This window comes from Arvicanthis niloticus, chromosome 7, assembly GCF_011762505.2.
Source record: "Arvicanthis niloticus isolate mArvNil1 chromosome 7, mArvNil1.pat.X, whole genome shotgun sequence".
NCBI lineage: Eukaryota > Metazoa > Chordata > Mammalia > Rodentia > Muridae > Arvicanthis > Arvicanthis niloticus.
In genome coordinates, this window is record NC_047664.1 from 38,470,310 (window position 1) to 38,490,444 (window position 20,135).

Sequence of the window (20,135 nt, forward strand, 5' to 3'; positions counted from 1 at the left end):
CATCTTGACTGGCCTCTTCTACCCGCCCCCACAATATTCCGGGAGCGCCCGCCTCTAGCTTAAACCCAGTTTTAAAACAGTACTAGCCATGCATTAGTAGCCAACAAACTTAGTGGCCTCTTTTTCCCTGCAAGGCTGTTTGCCCTGTCTCTGGTGCTTGAGGCCCCTGCAGATCCCATCTGTCCTAGTCCTAAATGATGTAGGCAATCATGACTTCCCTTTTTAGGAGTGGATCTGATACAGAGCAGCGCGAAGGGGTGGGATAGTGGTGATAACCTGAACGCACTAAGCACTGACACTGGTTCCTAATACGGCTTTCTAGTCTGTGACTATATTCATCTGACTTTCCCAACATGCTGCAGTCACTATCTAAAATACTGCAAAAGTTTGGTTTTACTACTAGGTTAAACAAAATGAAGTACATCACTTGAAAAGAACACTTTATTAAATACTGTGTCATTTAGCTACATTTACATTTATCTGTATAAAATTAACTCTTCTGTGGTTAAAAAATAAATCTCAAAAACCACTTGGTGTCTGCTAGGCAGACAGCCCTCGAAACTGGCTGACTCCTGGTCATACTTTAGGGACAGGCAGAATTGAGTTTGCTCTGGGAGCAAATCCCTGGGGTTAGGTGCAGCAGTGTTGGCTGGATAACGGGCTAGCTTGGTCCGTCACTACTGCGTTCAACAACTAAATGTAGGTGCTTCGAGACCACACGTTGAAGGAGAGGTCCTCCCTCTAGCAGCTACACTTGTGTCAGAGATGGAGGGTAAAAGGCAGCCTCTTCCCCACCCATCTGTACCATAGATAAGTGAGTAGTACATCCATCAGAACCTTAACCACTGAGGTATCCTCTCACGATCCAAGCACCCCACAAGGGCCTTGGCTAACCCTGTGCTGCATTCCTGGGGAGTTTCTTTCTGGATAGTGCTATGGCTCTCTGGTCCTTGGCTCCCAAAAACCCTTGCCTAGGGTTAGGAGTGTGAGATCTTGGCTTCTCCTGGACTAGAGAAGCAAGACAAGACATCAAAGCATTGTGGACCCTCTAAAGCATGTGCAACCTTCATGAGTAACTTGGGAGAGTACTCTGTCCTGGCCCTAGGCTGCTGCCCTTGCCTTCCTATGGAGAAGTGGTCCCTTGGCTGGCTACAGCCACCAGGATACCCTAGAAAAGGACCTCACACTGGAGTGGCATCCTAGTGACCCTCTCAACTGTCAGTGTCCACCCAACACCACAGGGCCTGGGACAGATGTAGGTCTGATTTGTAACTGAGGTACAGGTATGATCTGTAATAGAATTAAGGCAAACAGGCCAAATAAAGGCTCTTGGGCCAAACTCCAATGTCCTGGGGCTTTGGAGCATTCTATGTGGCATATCAGCCCCACCTGGGAGTAAACAGGAAGAAGGTTCTGGGATAGGGCATTCTCATGAGAATTTCTTCTAAAACTTCAACTGACAATAGACTCAAGGTAGAGAGTGGCTGTAGATTAAGTGTGTGCTTTAACTAGAACCCCTTGCTGAAGTCAAGGAGCTTTAGTCACTCCCCATAAGTGGCTAGTGGAGACACAGAATACACTGTGATGTTCAGCGTACACAACACACATCCAGGATGCAGAAGCGGGCACGGCAAGTGGGGCAAGGCACACGGCTAGCTAGCCAGGTGTCAGGGCGCTGGGGATCCTGGCGGCTGGCAAACCACTTGCCCATGCAAGTGAGACACCACATGGGTCGGCAGTAACACTGTTGGCACTCGCCCACCGCTGGCTCCTGGCAGGTCTTCACCAGCTTCACACTGGCCCGTGTTTGCATGCAGCCTATACAGGCCTCAAGCTCCTACAGAGAAGTAGTTGAAACAAAGGGGGTTACAGAAAGGCCTACAAGATTGTCCTGGGAGAAGTCCCACCCACTCTCCCACTTGGGCCAGCCCCCACCTGGTTGCTGGGTACTGAATAGGCTGGGTTGACCTCCACAAGGGAAGCAAATGTTTCTAGGAAGAGGTCACCCAGGCTCTGGCGGATGACCACGTTGGCTGCACTTCGGATTGGGGCATGGAGCTTCTCACATAGTTCGCCATATTCAGATGAGTTCAGTCTGCAAGAGACATGGCTTGATGAGCTGAGACAATCTGCCCTTGGGTCCACAACCTAAAGCCATTCAGAATCAAAAGCAAGCATAGCCAGGAAAAACAAGCCACCTTAGTAAAGTATCCACTAAAGATGGCCATGAAGGCAAAGTCCACATACTCACTGGTCACTCATCCCCAGCAGAGAGGATGGGAGAGTCTGGAGCTAAAGTGCCACCAAACTAAATTCCTAGGCCATCCCAAGAAAGTATAGGAACAGCTCAATGATAGAGCACAAGGAGAAACAAAAAGAAAGCAGAAGGCAAGAGAAGACCGTGAAGGAGGGTAACACTAAAGGGGTCAATTGACCAATGTCACATAGGTGCCTCAGTCCTCCTCTACCCTTAACACCTCTTAAAGAGGTGCATGATCCATAATTACCATGTACTTACCGGATATCAAAGGGCTGTGTACCAGGGCTGGTGCTTGCCACACGTATGGTAAGAAGCTGCACAGGTAGGTTTGAGTCTGGTGAGAGATCATGCTGCCGAGACTCTGTCACAGTCAAGTGAACATCCTGTTGCTGAGCCACATGCACACGGTATGTGGTCACTTTCATTACCCATGTGTCTGTTACAATCACTCTGGCACCAGGTGCCCCAGTAGCAAACTTGTCAATCCGTCGGAACTCTGTGTTGATAGAAGAGGCGACCGCCTGCCAACCAGACTGTGGGAGGGCATAGAGGGCCAGGGTTTGGGCCAGTGGGTGTCGGGTCCACCTATCCCAGGACCAATAGTAGATCAGAGTACAGGAGACAAGGGGAAGGATCACAGCCAGGAGAAGGAAGAGCTGCCAGGCTTCTGGGGCCTGACCAGGGGAGTAGAGCTGCTTTTCTGAAGCTGCAAAGCACATGCCCATGTAATAGCCTGCAGAAGAAAAGACAACTCAGGGGAAGACCTGGCTGCTGGGGGCTATCTTCCTCCCATGGTACCCATCTGAAGACCCGTCTGAAGTGTTACCTGGGGGAAGGGAAGAGCTATTTCCTTTTTATTGCTAGCCCTAAGCCTTGTCTTGGTCACCTAGGGCATGATTAGCTCCCAGGACACGTTGCTTTTATTCCTGATCTCCACAGCAGGCCTGCCTCAGCCCTTAGCCAGAGCAATGGTACCACATATTAGAGGTAAATGTTTTCAATTTACTGCTATAACTTCACAGACATAGCCAAGTAGAAAAAAAATAAAATCAAAGTTGCCAGTTGGTGGTGACTCATGCTTTTAATCTCAGCACTCAGGAGGCAGAGGCAGGTGGATCTGAGGCCAGCCTTATCTACTGAGCTAGTTCTGGGACAGCCATGGCTACACAAAGAAAAACAAACAAAAAATTCCTAGAAAAACAAAAGGAAACAATGACTTTGCATAAACTGACCACTGGCCTACTCCAGACAGTTCTTTGTGCTGTGTCTTGGTATCTCAGTTTTGCCTCCTCTGAGGAGGCAGATCCAACATAGCCCATCTCAGAGCTGGGATGCTGTGCAAAAAAAAAAAAAAAAAAAAAGTAGGCAAGTACCCAATGATAGGACATGTTGCAAGAACAAAGAAACCAGTTTTAGGGCACTGTTGACCCAACAGGGAACAGCTTGAGCATCAAAATGATCTATAGACAGTAAGGTATTGTTTGAGCAGGCTCCAATCTGCAAAAAACAATAGTAAATGTTTATTTTTAGCCAATTCACTACATGCTAAAATAACTGGTTATGGTTATGTAGCAACAGAAGACAGCTCTATCTGTCTGCTCTCAATATGACCTCCCTGAGTGACTTGTGCTTATTAACTTTGGGTTCCTTGTGCAGACATGGGAGTGCCCACTGGACAGCCCTTTGTCAGGAGTCCTGCCTCAGAGCCCCACTTTCTTTATCTGCCTTGCAGGGTACGAGGTTCCCAAACCAAACTACATGGCCGTGCCAGCTCCATCTCCAGTTCTCCAGTAGAGTCTCCTCCACCATCCATCTTCTCAAAACAGATCTGAGTGTTTCCATTACCACACCAGCCTCCGTCTCCCTGGAGCCTAAGCTGCTGCATCCTCACACCAGTCACTCCTGTGCCCAGAGCTGCAAGTATGATAGGCCACTATCTTTCCCTGTCCCTGTATCCTCCAAAGGTCTCTTTCATCTGGATCCCAGACTTCAATCACTGTTGAACCCTAGCAGTTCCCCCAACTTTTCCTCCAAAGAGCCGACAGATGGGCCTCTCAAAGGTCCCACTAGCAATTGAGGCACCACATATCATTGCCTTGGACAGGGCTGTGGACCTAGCCAGGCAAAGAAGAGTCTGCATTAACATACCCAACCTTGAACGTCTTCACCTTTGCCTGCTCTCCTTACACCCACCTTTCCCTGGGAGCCCTCCAACCCCTGTTGTAATGAATCATCAAGAGCCCTTTCCTAGAAATCGCCCAACATGGCAAACAGGCTGAACGATTCTGTACTCCAGTCGCAGTGAGGTCAAAAACTGGAGCTTAGCCCCACCCGAGTACCACTTGCAGGACAGCGCCTGGGCCGCCGCCTCCCAACTGGGAAGAGCGTATGGTGCCCTAGAGCGCTCAGGTCACAGCCAGGGCTGCAGAGATCCCGCTTGCTTGCACCTGCTCTTGACCGGCTTCTGCTCCGGTTCTGGTTGGGAGCCTCCTCACCCTTGAACTCTCCAAGCGCCCAGTTAAGCGCCGACCACCCGCCCGCACACAGGAGGCTCACCCAACGGCAGCAGTGAGTGACACAGTAGTGTGGCGGAAGTGCGGCGAAGGTGGTAAGGCACGAAGGCGGCGTCCTCGCTGCCCAGCCAGCCGGACAACAGATTCTGCACTGTGAGCCCGGCCGAGTAGAACTCATTGGGCGTGAACACGAAGCACACTGCGAAGACCAGGTAGGCCAACGTGAAGGTCACCTCAGGGCTATCCATCCCGCTGCCGCTCACCGGGCCCGGCAGAGACAGGAGCGTCCACTTCTGGACAGTTGGTAGGTTGCTGCAGCCACCGCCAGACCGCCCGCGAGGCACTCTGGGAAACAGAGTCCTAATCGGGATACCCGTGGGGCATTCTGGTAATCTGAGAGACGCCTGTCAAGGCACCCGCAAAGCATTCTAGGAAATGGAGTTCCTCCTCAGGCTGGCCGCGGGGCACTACGGGAGACAAGTTTAGTATCAGATGACCCAAAGGGCACCCTGGGAGACTGAGTCTCGTGAGGCCGCCCCCCGGCATTGAGTGGGGGAATTTTCAGGATCTGGGGCTGACCCACAAGTTGTGAGCCGCCCAGACGCCCCCGTACGGGTTCAGCTTCTCTTACAAACAGTTCGGAGGAGACACTGCAGCTGGTTCCATTTAACAGCTGAGAAAAGCCAAGCCAGGGCGAACTGCTCTCTAACTGCATTCGCGGCCGACCCTGAGATTGTCTGGGCCATGGCGGAACTCACAGTTACTGGCTACCAACAAGCCCACTAGGCCTGCGGTGCTAGACGACAGTTCCCATACGCCCCCACGTTCCCACTGTGCTCTCAATCCCGGAAGCGGAACTGCCTGCGCATGAAGGGCGGGACCAGTATGGCCTGCTATTGGCCGCGGCGGCTCTGCAAAGATCTCTCCTGCAGCGCGCTGATTGGCTACGGAACGTCAACTCCCAGTGTTTGAATCTGGGGCGGGCGTAGCGGACGACGTTCGCGGACTGCGAGAGCAGGGCTTGTTGGGATTTCTTTGGTTTGGTTTCTCCAACTGGTTTTTCTAGCGCGGAGCAGGTACGGCTTTCCTCCCTTGCAGTGGGCGTCCGCGCGGGCCCAGGGCTCGGCAGCCGTAGGCAGGTAAGGTAAACGGCTATTTCTTCTTTCCCTTGGGCGCGGGGTGGGGATAGGCCCCACGGAACTGGATTCCTACAAGCATAAGTTGCTGTTCCTTTCTTCCACAGCTTCGCTGTCTCCCTTTGTTGAGGACCCACCTCTCTCTCCAGCCTCCTCTTTTCTGAGCTAAGGGATGCACCTAGCCTCCTAGGCGGGACTGAAACTCGTGGGCTGGGCTTTGCAGGCCGGCCTGCCAGTGGTCTCGGTCTGACCCAGTTGATGTCCTCCAAAGAGGCCGCTCCAGGTTCCTGTTCTGGTCGAGTGTGTCGCAGAGCTAGAGCATCCTTCACCCCAAGTCTTTTTCTCCACCTTTTCTGCGAAACTGTTCTGCCTGTCGTCTCTCCTCCTGAACCCACTGCACCAGGGGATATTTCTTGTTCCTGGATCTGTGCCTCTAAGTCCTCTTTCTGTACAGCCTGGCCACAACTTCAGAATAAATGGCTTCTCTTGGAAACGCTTTCTTCCCGGCTCCAGATGGTCCTGATAAGTTTCCCTTCTCTATAGCAGCCTTCTCTGAACAGAGTCCTTTAAGACTAAAGCTTTTTTCGCCAACTCTAGCTACCAGGATGACCTCATGCTTAGACCTATACAATTTGACTCAGAAATGTGTATTTCGCAGGGCGGTGGTGGCGCACGCCTTTGATTCCAGCACTTGGGAGGTGGATTTCTAAGTTCGAGGCCAGCCTGGTCTACAGAGTGAGTTCCAGGACAGCCAGGGCTACACAGAGGAACCCTGTCTCGAAAAAAACAAAACAAACAAAAAAAAGTGTATTTCCCCTCATGATCGCTTGATTGTACACACCTGCCAACTCACTGTCCCAGGTGGGAGATGTTTCATCATTCTTTCTCCTTCAACCCCCAAACTCCACCTGGGAAACCATCAGTCAGCTTCAGCTTTATCATCTGCCATAGGTGCCTTCACCCCATAATTGATCTTAGAAGGACAAATGCAGCAACAACAACAAAACTTCCATATGCTCCCTGTCCCACCCCATAGTCACTCCTGCACCAAGAAGACTTCAGAACCCAAACCTGGCTTGTCAAGGTTTGTCCCCAGGGACTCCCTCCAGGAGCTGGGGACGTGGCTCAGACAGTAACATGCTTCTTGCCAAACAAGCATGAGGACTTGACTTCAGATCCTCAGCACCCACCTAAAACCTTCGTGGTGTGGCTGCACTTGTCTGTAATCCTAGCACTGGGCAGGCAGACTGGAGGATCCCTGGAGCTTACTGGCCAGATAGTCTTGCTGAAGTAGTGAGTTCCAGGTTCTGTTAGTCTAATAAGGTGGAGAACAATTAAAGAAAATACTTCATGTCAGTCTTTGACCTCCCCTTCATAGGTGCCAACATACCATCCCCCTACTCCACCCCCCCAAAACCCCATCCTAAATAGCCGCTTACCTTTACCCATCAGCAAAAGCTGAACCAACTGTTCTTCTGCCTTCTTGCCTAAAAGGCTTCATCTAAGAAGTCTTCCATCTGCCTTCCGTACAGCCAGAGAGAGGCCTATGCTTGTAAATTCCACATCCATCCCAGTACCCTTTCCCCATCCTTTCTGGCCAAAATCCTAAACATTGCTCTTGATTTCTTTTCTCTTTACCTTATGACCTGTGTACCTGGCTGAGCAACCTATTCTACCTCTCTTCTTACTAAGGGAACCTCTGGTTCTGTCTCTCCCATTTTTTTTCTCAAAGGCTCCTAAGGCAGAGTCAGCAATAGCTTCTTTTTTGATGACCTCCCTCCCCAGTACCTCTCCTTACTCCTCAGCCAGAGCGCCCAAGGTTTCACTCACACACACACACACATGAGACTGTCCCCTGCCTCTGCCTCCCAAGTGCTGGGATTAAAAGTATGCTCCATTACCACCCTGCTTCTTTGGTTCTCTTCAAACCAAAATTCTATCCCCTACCTCTTGCCTTACAGTGTAATGCATTAATGGGAGTCATTCTAAACACCTGGTTCTCTTTTCTTCTCTACCTAAACCCTTTTAGCAATTGGCTTAGGAGGTAGCAGTATCCCTGATGCAACACAAGGGACTCTGAGGCTTTCTCTGGAAGATGACACCTACTTGAAGTATTAACTGTACCTGTAAAGGGTACTAGCTCTACCTGTCCGGAAGTAGACTATCTCCCTGTCATACTTGTGCGTCATTTCTGTACATGCTCTGCAGCATCATTGACCTCCTAGTGGCTGAAACATACTCTCTTTTCCCAGAATGAGTCTGCGTATCTTAAACGACGAAAATGTGCCCAATGAGAAGAGTTCAGAAAGCCGTGACTTCCTGTTTTCGCCACCAGAACTTACCGGAAGATCCTCTGTTCTTCGTCTGTCACAGAAAGAAAATGTACCACCCAAGAACCAGGCTAAAGCCACAAAGGTAAGAATGTGTGCACTTATCAGGTCTCTGGGATTGGCTTTCTGACAACCTTGCACTGTGGCACTTGGGCCTGCTTGTGAGGGCTTGTATCATGGAGCATGTGCACTCTCCTCACCTTTCACTAGGTGACTTTTCAGACACCTCTTCGGGATCCACAGACACACAGGATCTTAAGTCCTAATATGACCAGCAAGCTTGAGGCTCCTTTTGCTCTGGATGACAATATTGGATCACAAAATGACCACTGTGTCTTCTTACAGAAAGAGAAGTAAGTGTTGACGCCTTTTTTTTTTTTTTTTTTTTAAAGAGGGCTGACATTTTATTAAGGATGTTGGTTCTAACCGCTTTTCTTTTTTTCCCCCTTGTTGACGCCTTTCACTGTTCTGCACTGAGGGTTGTTGCCAAAGCTTTCAGTCTTATCATATGTAGACTTTTTTTTTTTTTTTTTTTTCTTGATGACTGCCTTTAAGTATGGTATCTGGCATTAGTTGAGAGCTAATCATGAGATGGTTGGATGGTTTTTAATTCCATCCTTCACTCTTGCTTGCTGTGTCCCTACCTAACCCCAGTGAGCCCATATAAAAAAACATGCAATCCAGTTATAATTATGAGCTATGAGCCTGAATTGTCCAGGTCTAACATGGTACTAACTTATTCCCCAACTATAACACCCCTTTCTTACTTGCGGTTCCTCCTGGTCCCTCAGGCTTCTTCCTCCTCCTCTTCTGTCCTCTCTCCTTCCCCTTTCATTCTCTTCTACTCTCTCTACCTGTCCCCACTCTCAAACCTCCAGTCCCATCTTTCCCCTCCATTGTCCAATCACAGGCCTTTACTGACCAGTCAGAATGGGGAGAAGGGTCACCTGAGATCCCCTTAGTACATGATGGGCTGTTTATCAGGGCAGCCCCTCGTGAGGAAGCAGAATTAACATCGGAATAAACAGCATCAGGACAACCCACAACACCTACCACTTATTCTTTATTTCTATAACTCGATGGAATAATTAGATCTTACTTCCAGGAAAAATCACCTATGGTTTTCTTCCTATTGAGTTCTGCTCATCTCTCTCTCCTGCTTAAAGTTAGCATCTGGCTTCCTGTGCTCAAAACTTGGAGAAGATAGACTCATAAGAGAGAAATTATCATATGATTGATAAATTGGGGCTTGGGAGATGGCTCCCTTGGTACTGTTGGCTATACAAACGTGAGGACTTGAGTTCAATCCTTAGTTAGTGTCTAGATCAAAAAAGCCAGCAGTACACACGGCTAATTCCAGCTCTAGTTAGGTGGAGATAGGAGAATCTTTCCAGCTTTCTAGCTAACTCTGTGAGCTCCAAGATAAAAAGTAAAGAATGGTTGAGCAAGATTGGTAAGTGTTGACTTCTGGCTTCTTACACATTTACACGCATACATACACAGTGCGTGTCATAAACCATGCATGTACTGTGCATATCTGCATGCAAACATATACAAAAGAAGAACTGTTAAGAATAGGTGTAGCTAAAAGGATGGGAGAAGCACCATCCATAAGTACATTGGGCATTTGCTTGGTAGAAGTCCAAATGAAATGACGAGCAGATCCTAACCTTTTGCCTAGAGAGGAGGGCCTTGAAATTAATACTTCACCAATCTGGCACCAAGAACATATCTTTCCAGAGGACTTGGGTTCAATTCCCAGCTCCTACATGGCAGCTCACAACTAATCTCCAATTCCAGTTCCAGGGAATCTAATACTCTCACACAGATATGAATGAATGCAGGCAGAACACCAATGCATGTTAAATAATAAATTATTAAAGACACATCCAGAGCAGGAAGGGACTTTGGTTTGGTTTTGTTCCAGTTTTACTGATTCAGCTATTGAAGCCTTTTTTTTTTTTTTTTTTTTTTTTTTAATATATATATAGAGAAAAGCATAAGAAATAAAAACATCACTCCTATGCTCTTTAGTGTCACAGCATCTCTCTGGGCTGTGTGCTAGCTCTGTCCTATCAAAGCACCCCCAAATCTTTTGTTTTTTTGAGGTGTCCTTGTTACTTTATAGCTTCATTTTGTTTGTTTGGTTTTTTTTTTTTTTTTTTTTGAAATTCAGTCCAGTGAGATTGGTGTCAAATACTATTGGTCTATAACAATCTCAGAAACACAGAGCCAGGTTGGCACTTGACTCTAGCCTACTTTGAAGCCAAGATGTTGTCTCTACCTGTACTGCTGGGAGGGCAGCTCTGTGGTACCAGTTATGTCACTTGTGAGCTTACCCGTGGGGGCCTAGGCATGCATGTACCATATTGCCATTCACTAAAACACTCTGCTGACCCTGTATATGAGGACAGGAAGCTGCCCAGATGATAGCTCCTGGAATGAGCTTGGTAGAGGGTAGGGGTGACCAGAGTGATTGGCTAGGTATTTGAGTTTTCAGGGATTATTTTCTAGTCTAGCCAGGCTTTCAACCTAGGAGATGGTATGGCAGTCTTGCAGTTCTTATCTTGCGAAACAATGGATTCAATCGAGAGAGACATGGGCAGTTTAAATAGTTCATTTAGCACAAAGCTATTTTAGTTAGTAATGCTAAACAGAACACTCCAGACCTGATTGATAAGGCATCAGCCTGTCCCAAGATTATAGGCACCCTTGAGCCAGCAGCAGGCACCCAGACCCCTTTCAGTTTGTGTTCATCTAGTTTTAAGAACTCAATCCCAACTGGCCCTCTTTAGGCAGGTGGGGCCACAGACCCAAGTCCTCAAGAAGACACTGGCCAAGTAGTCCCCAATAATCCTAAGTCTGTGACTGAGGAAGTCAGATCAAGAGTTTGAAGCCAGATTTCTCTATGTAATAAGAGCATCTCTTTCTTAGTTGTTGTTGTTGTTTTTTGTTTTTTTTTAAAAAAATAAAAGCATAGGCTACCAATCAGATGAAAACTGGTTGGTACCACAGCAAGCCACTGTCCTTAGGTACTCTAGAGGTAGCAGTGACCTGAAACTAGGTGCTAGCATTCCAGCAGCCAGATGGTCTGTTACCTCCAGAGAAACAATCTCATAATTTTCATGGACCTTTTCAGCATGAGCAGTTTTTCAAGTGAATCAACATAAGAGGGAGGTAAATAATAATTCAGTGCCAGAGCAGGAACACAGGGAAGACCAGCTCTGATGACTCTGTCTCTCCAGCCAGCTGCCTATAGCCCCAGTGGATGATGCACCTTTGGTTCAGATGGCAGCAGAGACCCTAAGAGCAGAAGTGGAGCTACAGGTATGTGTGTGTGCATGGATAGGTGCTGTCAACGTTATTATATACTATATAGAAAAATAACAGGGCATTGAGGCGCAGTGGTGCATACTTTTACTCCCAGCACTTGGAGAACAGAGGCATGCAGATTCTGAGTTCTAGGCTAGCCCAGTCTACATAGTGAGTTCCAGGGCTTCAGAGTAAGACCTCTTCTCAGAAAAATAACATGGTAGAAGAGACCACCAGCTGTCTTCTAGTAACAGGGTGGGATATAACACTACCTTCCATCCCCTAGAGCTGCCTCTCAATCTGGGTTTATTTTAAGGAGAGAGTGGGTGGGGCTCTCCCTCACCCAGAACCTCACTATACAAGGTGATGCTGACTTTCTCTCTAGGAGGCAATCTTGAATTCCTCGAGCCTTTCAGCTTTCACAAGTTTTCTGGACAGTGAGCTGGTGACCACTCCTATCGAGCCAGTACTGGAGCCTTCCCATCAGGGACCAGAGCCTATCTTGGACGGTGAGCTGGTGACCACTCCTATCAAGCCAGTGCCGGAGCCTTCCCATCAGGAGCCAGAACCTATCTTGGACGGTGAGCTGGTGACCACTCCTATTGAGCCAGTGCTGGAGCCTTCCCATCAGGGACCAGAGCCTATCTTGGATGGTGAGCTGGTGACCACTCCTATCAAGCCAGTGCTGGAGCCTTCCCATCAGGAGCCAGAACCTATCTTGGACGGTGAGCTGGTGACCACTCCTATTGAGCCAGTGCTGGAGCCTTCCCATCAGGAGCCAGAACCTATCTTGGACAGTGAGTCATTGGCCCCTTCTATTGAGCCAGTGCTGGAGCCTTCCCATCAGGGACCAGAGCCTATCTTGGACAGTGAGCAAGTGACCACTCCTATTGAGCCAGTGCCGGAGCCTTCCCATCAGGGACCAGAACCTATCTTGAACAGTGAGCAAGTGACCCCTCCTATTGAGCCAGTGCTGGAGCCTTCCCATCAGGGACTAGAACCTGTCTTGGACCCAAAGGAAGAGATCTTCAGAGACCCAGCAGAAGGTATGTGGTATAAATGCATTTTTAAAAGTGATAATCTTTTCTCTGTCCCAGCTAGCTCCCAAATAAATGAAACCAAGACTGTGAGATTTATATTATAAGCTTTACAGCACAGTAGCTGAGCAGTTATTAATCTATAACTCTAAACTAGTATGGCTACTTGCTGGCCAAAATACTTGCGTTGGTTTGTCTCTACCCAGGTGTGTTCCCATGATGTCGCTGTCTTCTTCTTCGTCGTCGTCGTCTTCTTCCTCCTCTCTATGTCTCTCTCCCTCTTTCCCTCTGTCTCTCCCTCCCTCTTCGTCTCTCCTCCCACCCCTGGGCTTGGAAGGAAGTCCAGCCCTGTTCTATCTTTTGCTCATCCATTGGCTGATCAGCTTTTATTGACAAGTCTGAGAGTAAGTGGGGAGCAATGTTGACACAAAATTCAGGCAGGAGATACTTAAAATAAGCATTACAATGCCTTGTCAGGATTGCAACTAGATATTGGGGGGGAGTGCAGAGAAATCAGCATTTTAATAATACAAAGATAATCTTTACAGATTGCAGTAACATTATGTCTACAATGTGGCCCCAAGTTTTCACCATAGATTTCTCTGAAAGTCCCTGTGGACACTTATGTACCTCCAAGTTCCAGGTAGTTGTTATTCCACAGGCTGTTCCCTGACTAATTCACATACAAAACTTTTGCTCCCAGCCATACACCTTTAATCCCAGCACTGGGTAGGCAGAGGCAGGAGGATCTCTGTAAGTTTGAGGCCAGCCTGGTCTATAAAGCCAATTCCAAGACAGCCAGGGCTATCACACAAAGAATCCCCGTCTCTAGAAGTGGGGGAATGGGGTACAGTTTTAGGGTTACTATTGCTGTGATGAAACACCATGACCAACCTGACAGTGGTGACACAGGCTTTAATTCCAGCAGAGGCAGGCAGATCTCTGTGAGTTCAAGGCCACACAGAGACACCCTGTCTCAGAGAAAAAGGAGAAGCCAGGTTGTTGTGGCACATTAATCCCAGCTCTTGGGAGGCAGAGGCAGGTGGATCTCCGAGTTTGAGCCCAGAGTGAGTTCCAGGACAACCAGGGATACACAGAGAAACTGTCTCACAAAAACACAAAAAGAAAAGAAAAAATTTTTCTCAGGGTCCTCTTGAGCTACCTAAAGAGTTCAAGGCGGGGGCTGGAGAGATGGCTCAGAGGTTAAGAGCACTGCCTGCTCTTCCAGAGGTCCTAAGTTCAATTCCCAGCAACCACATGGTGGCTCATAATCATCTGTAATAGGAGTCCTCTTCTGGTGTGTCTGAAGACAGCTACAGTGTACTCATATACATACATACATATATACATACATACATACATCTAAAAAAAAAAAAAAAAAGTTCAAGGCCAGCCTGGACTAGAGAGCCAGTCCCTAGAAAGAAAAAGTTGGGTCTTTATCCATGGGTTTCACATCTTCACATTCAGTCAACCTTGGGTAGAATTTTTAAGTGTCTACTGAATACAAAGGGAAAGAAAGTAGTTTTTCTCTCTGTATAAAACTGGAGGCTCACCTAGGGCTTTCTTCATAGAAGCAGGGAAGCTGCTAGTTTGGGTGCTGGAAACATCTCCAAATTTATTTCAAAGAACAGTGATCTCACTCTGTTGACTACTTTGGGCATGCAGCCCTCAGAGCCTGCATTATTTGAGGTAAATGGCTAATACTGTTGTTTCAGTTCTAGGTACTGGCGCTGAAGTGGATTATCTGGAGCAGTTTGGAACTTCCTCGGTAGGTATTTAGCCTTTTATGACAGCCTCAACTGAAATGTGTAATACAGTCAGCCCACGCCATTTATCCTTGGTTCCTGGAGCATCCTATAGTTGCTGTATCATGTCTAGACAAGTCTGAGTGTAAGAGCCCTTGTCTTAGAGCACAGTCCTGACCCAGGATCCCCCTCACTCCCAGATAATCCTGGACCCATCGGGGTGTGTTGTGGTCTCCCCAGCCCACTTTGCTTAACAAGATCATCCTGGCTTCTGGGAATGTATTTGTTAAAGCAATGATGAATCCTGTTAATTTTCCTTGTCCCTTCTTTCCAACTCAGTTTAAGGAGTCTGCCTGGAGGAAGCAGTCTTTGTACTTGAAATTTGACCCCCTTCTGAAAGAGAGCCCTTTGCGTCCAATGCCGGTGGTCCCATTGACAAATAGGTATGTCCCTCCTTTGAAGCTGTTAGCACTAGCCAAGGAATCTAGTGGCTGTTACTAAATGTACTTCTGGGAAAAGGCTAATCTCTACCAGAATGAGTAATGGTGACAGTGAAACAGGACATTGAGCCTAGAGTCAGCCTCACTTCTCAGGTAGTCCATGTTTGTAAGGAACTCTGTCCTGCTTTCCTTTCTTCACACAGGCCACACAAGCAATAATTGCACAGTAGGGGTATCAAACTGGGCCAGGTCAGACAATCTGTTATGAGTGTAATTCTAGTTCCACAGTGATGTCTGTTCCTTCAGGAATCATCTGTAACAACTTGTATTATAAAGGCAGATGCAAATTGTTGTGACAGAAGCCAAATCTGACATTTTTAGGAAAACTAAGGCTGGTGATGACTACTTTAGAAGAAAGTATAATCAAATAATACTGAGAATTATGTGCTAAATCTAACACAAGACCCTTGAGCCCAGGGAAGAAAAGATTTGCCCCCCTCTAACTAGATACTCACCCTGTAGACTGAGGACACCACGGTAAGGTATCTACAATTCACCCTGTAGACTGAGGACACCACGGTAAGGTATCTACAATTCACCCTGTAGACTGAGGACACCACGGTAAGGTATCTACACTGTCTGCACACTGTCTTGCTATGAGCAAGGGAAGCATCAGGCATGCCTTATAGGGACAGTGAGTGGGCAGGTGGGAGAAAGGGGGACTTGAGGCAGTAACTGCCAGGCCCAGTTCTCCATTCTCAACTCCTAGTCTTTTGTTAGTTTTGTTTTGTGTTTGTTTTTAGACTAAGACCTGAACACAAAACTTGTAAGACAACACTACTGACTTTTATGCCCCATTCAGTACTCAGAGCATAAAGTGATCTTGCTGCATGTTTGGTTTCAGTACACAGGATACAGAGGAGTCTGGCTCTGGAAACCCAGTAGAAGCCAAGCTTGTCGACTTGGATTTCTTGGGAGGTCTGGATGTTCCTGTAAGTACTTTGGTGTCTTTGATGCAACTTTTGTGTTCCAAAGAGATGTGATCTTGAGAGCCTATGTTTTATCCACACAGGTATCAGCCCCATCCCTGTGTGTCCTTGAGCCTAGAGGTCTCCTTCCTACTGAGCCTATTGTGGATATGCTGAAATACAGCCAGAAAGACATGGATGAAGTGGTGAGACCTGGTAGCTGCTTTGTAAAACTTGCCACACAGACTGCCTACAGGAATTTTCTACATCCTTCTATCTGTCTCAGAGATCAGTGAACAGCACCTGGACACTTCTGAGGGCCCTCACTCTGAACTTGGGCCTGTGGTACTTGCTTTTATACAGCCAACTGGAATGGGTTGGGGAGCCCCCTTGTGGGTAATGTAAGTTAATACATAAAGAGGTACTCCCAAGACCCTGCTGGGTTCTACTATAGCAGGTTCCCCCTCATGAACATGGTCAGCATCCTCACTTGCCTTCAAACTGGAGTTACCGTAACCCAGTAACACATCCTCAGAGACTTAATGAAACAGACCCTAGTGGGAAAAATACCCCAAAGATACCTCTGACTGTGGTCCACCTGCTGACCCAAGCAATGTGGTTTTTGTAGGTGAATATGTTGCAGCAGAAGAACTTGGAGCTGAAAAGCGAGAATGCAGACCTCACCACGAAGTATTTGGAGATGGGGTAAGAGTTCAGGTACCAGTGCTGACCTAGGTCTGCTCATATCATGAACCACAGATGCTCATCCTCTCTTCTCCTATAGGAAGATCGTTGATGGGTTTGAGAAGATAGTATACAAATCAATGGGTGAGTGCCAGCTGTGTCTCTCACCTTGTGCTTGAGGTAACAGTATATTGTTTGTTTCTTCTCCTAACCCATGCTCTGAAGCCACTGAAGCTGTGAAGGTTTAATGAAGTGAGGTACCCATGTGACATTCACTGAACAGCTGATAGCCAAAACAGATGCTGTTCAACTGTCACACCATACCCTGTCCTGCCTTCCCCTCCCCAGAGATAATTAATTGCAAGTATCAGAGTGGAAACATGGGAATCTCTATCCAGCAGTGGCTCTGATAGGTCTTCCTGCTCTCCTTTCCCGAAGACCCATAAACCACTTATCCTGGTGTTAATCTAAGCTTCTCATTGTTGGGTCTTGAGGCAAGCTCCTTATGAGGCTGACATGGAAAAAGCAGCTGTGTAACATAGGGCCATTTACATTCCAGAGAACCTAAAGTGGGGCCAGGGGACTTGTGTTATGGGACACTTAGTAGTGTCCTTACCTGCTGTTTCTGGCATCCAGTACCTGCCCATCTCTTTGTTGCTGCTCTGCCTCACTTCTTGTTTTACTGCTGTCTCTGGCATCCAGTGGAGTGGTTACTTCCTAATCCCAGGTGCTTAATTTTTTTTTTTTTTTTTTTTTTTTTTTTTTTTTTTAAGAGGAGGCTGAGAAACAGAAGGAACTAGCTGAAGACAAAATCCAAAAGGTTTTAAAAGAGAGAGACCAACTTTATGCAGACCTGAACTCCATGGAGAAGTCCTTCTCTGACCTTTTCAAGCGGTTTGAGAAGCAGAAGGAAGTGATTGAAGGCTACCAGAAGGTGTGCTGTATCCCCTTTTGGTCTTTGCTTCAGGGGGCATAGTCCATATGGCGCCATGAGCTGTGTTACATGTACCTGGGTTCTTGACTGTATTTTTCCTTGGCACCAGGTTGTGTGATATCCTATCAGCAAGGCAAGCTGCACCCAGTAGATCGTGGTAGAGGAGCACAGCCGGTCTGTGAGACAGTTTTAGAGGCTTTAGGAGCCTCAGCAGAAAAGACTGAGGATTTCCCTGCTCAGTGGTAGTATGTCTGGCATGCATGAGACCCTTAGCTCAATCTCCATTAACTTTTCAAACCTCCTGTCCCCCCAAAGGAAAAAAAGAGGGGGGGAAAGAAACCTTGGCAAAGTATCATAGTTAGGGTTTCCATTGGCTATGAAGAGACACCATGACCAACTCTTATAAAGGACAACATTTAATTGGGGCTGGCTTACAGGTTCAGAGGTTCAGTCCATTATCAAGGCAGTATCTAGGCAGTCATGGTTCTGGAGGAGACAAGAATTCTACATCCTGATTGGAAGGCAGCCAGGAGAAGATTATCTCCTACATGGCTAGGAAGAAGGTCTCTAAGCCCACTCCCACAGTGACACACTTCCTCCAACAAGGTCACTCCTCCTAATAGTGCCACTCCCTTGACCAAGCATATTCAAACCACCACACACAGATTGGTATTCTTGGGAGATGGAGTTTGGGGGACAGCTGACAGTGCTCAGGAATATCTTGGCAAGAAAGGGGAAACTGGACGAAATGGGACTTTCCCCATGGTATCTAGTGGAGAAGTCATTTCAAGAACCAGCTACTGAGCTGTAGTACATCCTGCTCTGTGACCCTCAGTAGTCAACTGTTCACCATGGTTACGAGAGGCCCAGAGAATGCTATGGGGAGCAAGGCTGCATATATCCCTCACGGCCGCTACCACCAGCCAGTCTATGGCAGTCCTAGTCATGATTTGCACTCAAGTAAGAACTGATGCCTGGTAGTAAGGTCTGGGAATCAGGCCCAGATGCCAGAGGTAACAGTCCAGAAGCTCTCTCTGTACCTTGAAGGTGGGATGGACTTTTTTTTTTTTTTTTTTTTAAAAGACGGTTTCTTTATGTAACAGCTCTGGCTGTTCTAGAGCTCACCTCATAGACCATGCTGGCCTCCAACTCACAGATCTGCCTGCCCCTGCCTCTTCAAGTACTGAGATCAAAGGAATGGATAACGATACCTAGCTCAAGAGACTTTTTAAAAATTTTGCATTCCAAATGTTGCCTCCCTTCCCAGTCTCCCCTCCCCTAGTTCTTCAACTTATCTCCCCTCCCCTTTGTTTCTGAGAAGGGTGCTCACACAACCACTCACACACACCCCACACCCCTGCCAGATTCCCCATCCCTGGGGCATCCTCTCCCACTGAGGCCAGACAAGGCTGTTCAAAGGGCTTTTTCTAAAGAGAAAAGTTCTGTATCGCTAATGTCTCCAAAAGCCTTAAGCATCTACAGTCTGCATCTAACCCCAGGGGTCCCCATATGCCAAGCCTGTGGACAGGGCTCTAGCTTTGATGGAGCAGTGTAGTTTTAATGTTTCCTATTTGTTTATTCTCTAGAATGAAGATTCACTGAAGAAGTGTGTTGAGGAATACATAGTGAAGATTGGAGAAAAAGACCAGAGGTACCAGGCGCTAAAGGCCCATGCAGAAGAAAAGATCAGGCTGTAAGTACCAGATACCTAGCCTGGGAGGGAGCAATGGAGGGAGGGCTGGCTTGTTGCTAGGCCAGGCCTAGCCTGTGTCTATTTGTACCCCTCAAGGGCAAATGAGGAGATTGCCCAAGTACGCAGCAAAGCCCAAGCAGAGGCGCTGGCTTTCCAGGCAAGCCTGAGGAAGGCTCAAATGCAGATCCACTCACTGGAGAAGACTGTGGAGCAGAAGGTAGGGCACAGAGACCCAAGGCCTGCTCAGGAGCTGCCTTCATTCATGGGTTGCCTGGACATTATCTTTCAGGAAGTCCAGAGCCAGCCTTTTCCTTTCTTAGTCTCCTTTTCTACTTGAGATGGGTGGGACCTTCCCAGCCAGTTGCCATTCCCTCTGAAACCCTACAGAAACCAGCCTCATCTTTTCTCCTTCAGACTAAAGAAAATGATGAGCTGACCAGGATCTGTGATGACCTCATCTCTAAGATGGAGAAGATCTGACCACAGCCAACTATCACCAGCCCTCTTCTGTCTGCCCATTTCCTTGTTCGTCTGATTTCTCTCTTATGTGTGGTTTATTTAACCTCTATTCATTTCTAAGTTTCATTACTTTGAAAAGACTAAAGTTTAATTTCAAGCTCAAAGTCAGCCCAGGTCCTGTTGTTTATAACAGGCTCAATTGCCTCTTTTTCCAGGTCATTCAGCTTACTTGAGTTTCTCTGCGATCCTTATATACAGTGGTTCTCAGCCTTCCTAATGCTGGGACCCTTTAATACACTTCCTCATGCTGTAGTAACCTTCAGCCACAAAATTTTCATTGCTATTTCATAATTATAGTTTTGCTGTTGTTATGAATCATAACATAAATATCTGTTTTCTGATATTAGGTGACCCCTGTGAAAGAGTCATTCAAGAGTCACAGGTTAGCTGGGCAGTGGTGCACGCCTTTAATCCCAGTACTTGGGAGGCAGAGGCAGGCAGATTTCTAAGCTCAAGGACAGCCAGGGCTACACAGAAAAACTCTGTCTCAAAAAACCAAAAAAAAAAAAAAAAAAAAAAAAAGAGTCAGGTTGAGAACTGCTATTATATAAACTTGGGAAGGGA

General features: G+C 47.4%; 2 protein-coding genes across 7 annotated transcripts; one reads left to right on the top strand and one right to left on the bottom strand.

The window, feature by feature from the left end:
* Positions 1–423: 423 nt before the first annotated feature.
* On the bottom strand, positions 424–5,271 carry Tmem129 (transmembrane protein 129, E3 ubiquitin ligase). 2 transcript variants are annotated; one of them, XM_034508459.2, is made up of 4 exons: positions 4,817–5,271; positions 2,519–2,993; positions 1,936–2,095; positions 424–1,837 (listed from the first exon to the last, which is right to left on the bottom strand). In XM_034508459.2, exons 1-4 carry the CDS (start codon positions 5,019–5,021, stop codon positions 1,589–1,591), a joined length of 1,089 nt encoding a protein of 362 aa, XP_034364350.1. In that variant the 5' UTR covers positions 5,022–5,271; the 3' UTR covers positions 424–1,588. The 2 variants fall into 2 exon arrangements, with proteins under 2 accessions (XP_034364350.1, XP_076794411.1); XM_076938296.1 differs by having other exon boundaries at positions 1,492–1,837; positions 4,708–5,095.
* Positions 5,272–5,776: 505 nt separating this feature from the next.
* Positions 5,777–19,675, top strand: Tacc3 (transforming acidic coiled-coil containing protein 3). Of its 5 annotated transcripts, XM_076938292.1 has the most exons (16): positions 5,783–5,912; positions 6,568–6,644; positions 8,162–8,324; positions 8,450–8,592; positions 11,485–11,566; positions 11,937–12,597; positions 14,304–14,356; positions 14,673–14,776; positions 15,678–15,765; positions 15,846–15,947; positions 16,370–16,446; positions 16,526–16,569; positions 17,199–17,359; positions 18,946–19,052; positions 19,149–19,269; positions 19,467–19,675. In XM_076938292.1, the coding sequence occupies exons 3-16, from the start codon at positions 8,163–8,165 to the stop codon at positions 19,530–19,532; spliced, it is 1,971 nt and encodes a 656-aa protein (XP_076794407.1). In that variant the 5' UTR covers positions 5,783–5,912; positions 6,568–6,644; position 8,162; the 3' UTR covers positions 19,533–19,675. The 5 variants fall into 5 exon arrangements, with proteins under 5 accessions (XP_034364348.1, XP_076794410.1, XP_076794407.1 ...); XM_034508457.2 differs by lacking the exon at positions 6,568–6,644 and having other exon boundaries at positions 5,777–5,912; XM_076938295.1 differs by lacking the exon at positions 6,568–6,644 and having other exon boundaries at positions 5,777–5,912; positions 8,462–8,592.
* The last annotated feature ends 460 nt before the right edge of the window (positions 19,676–20,135 follow it).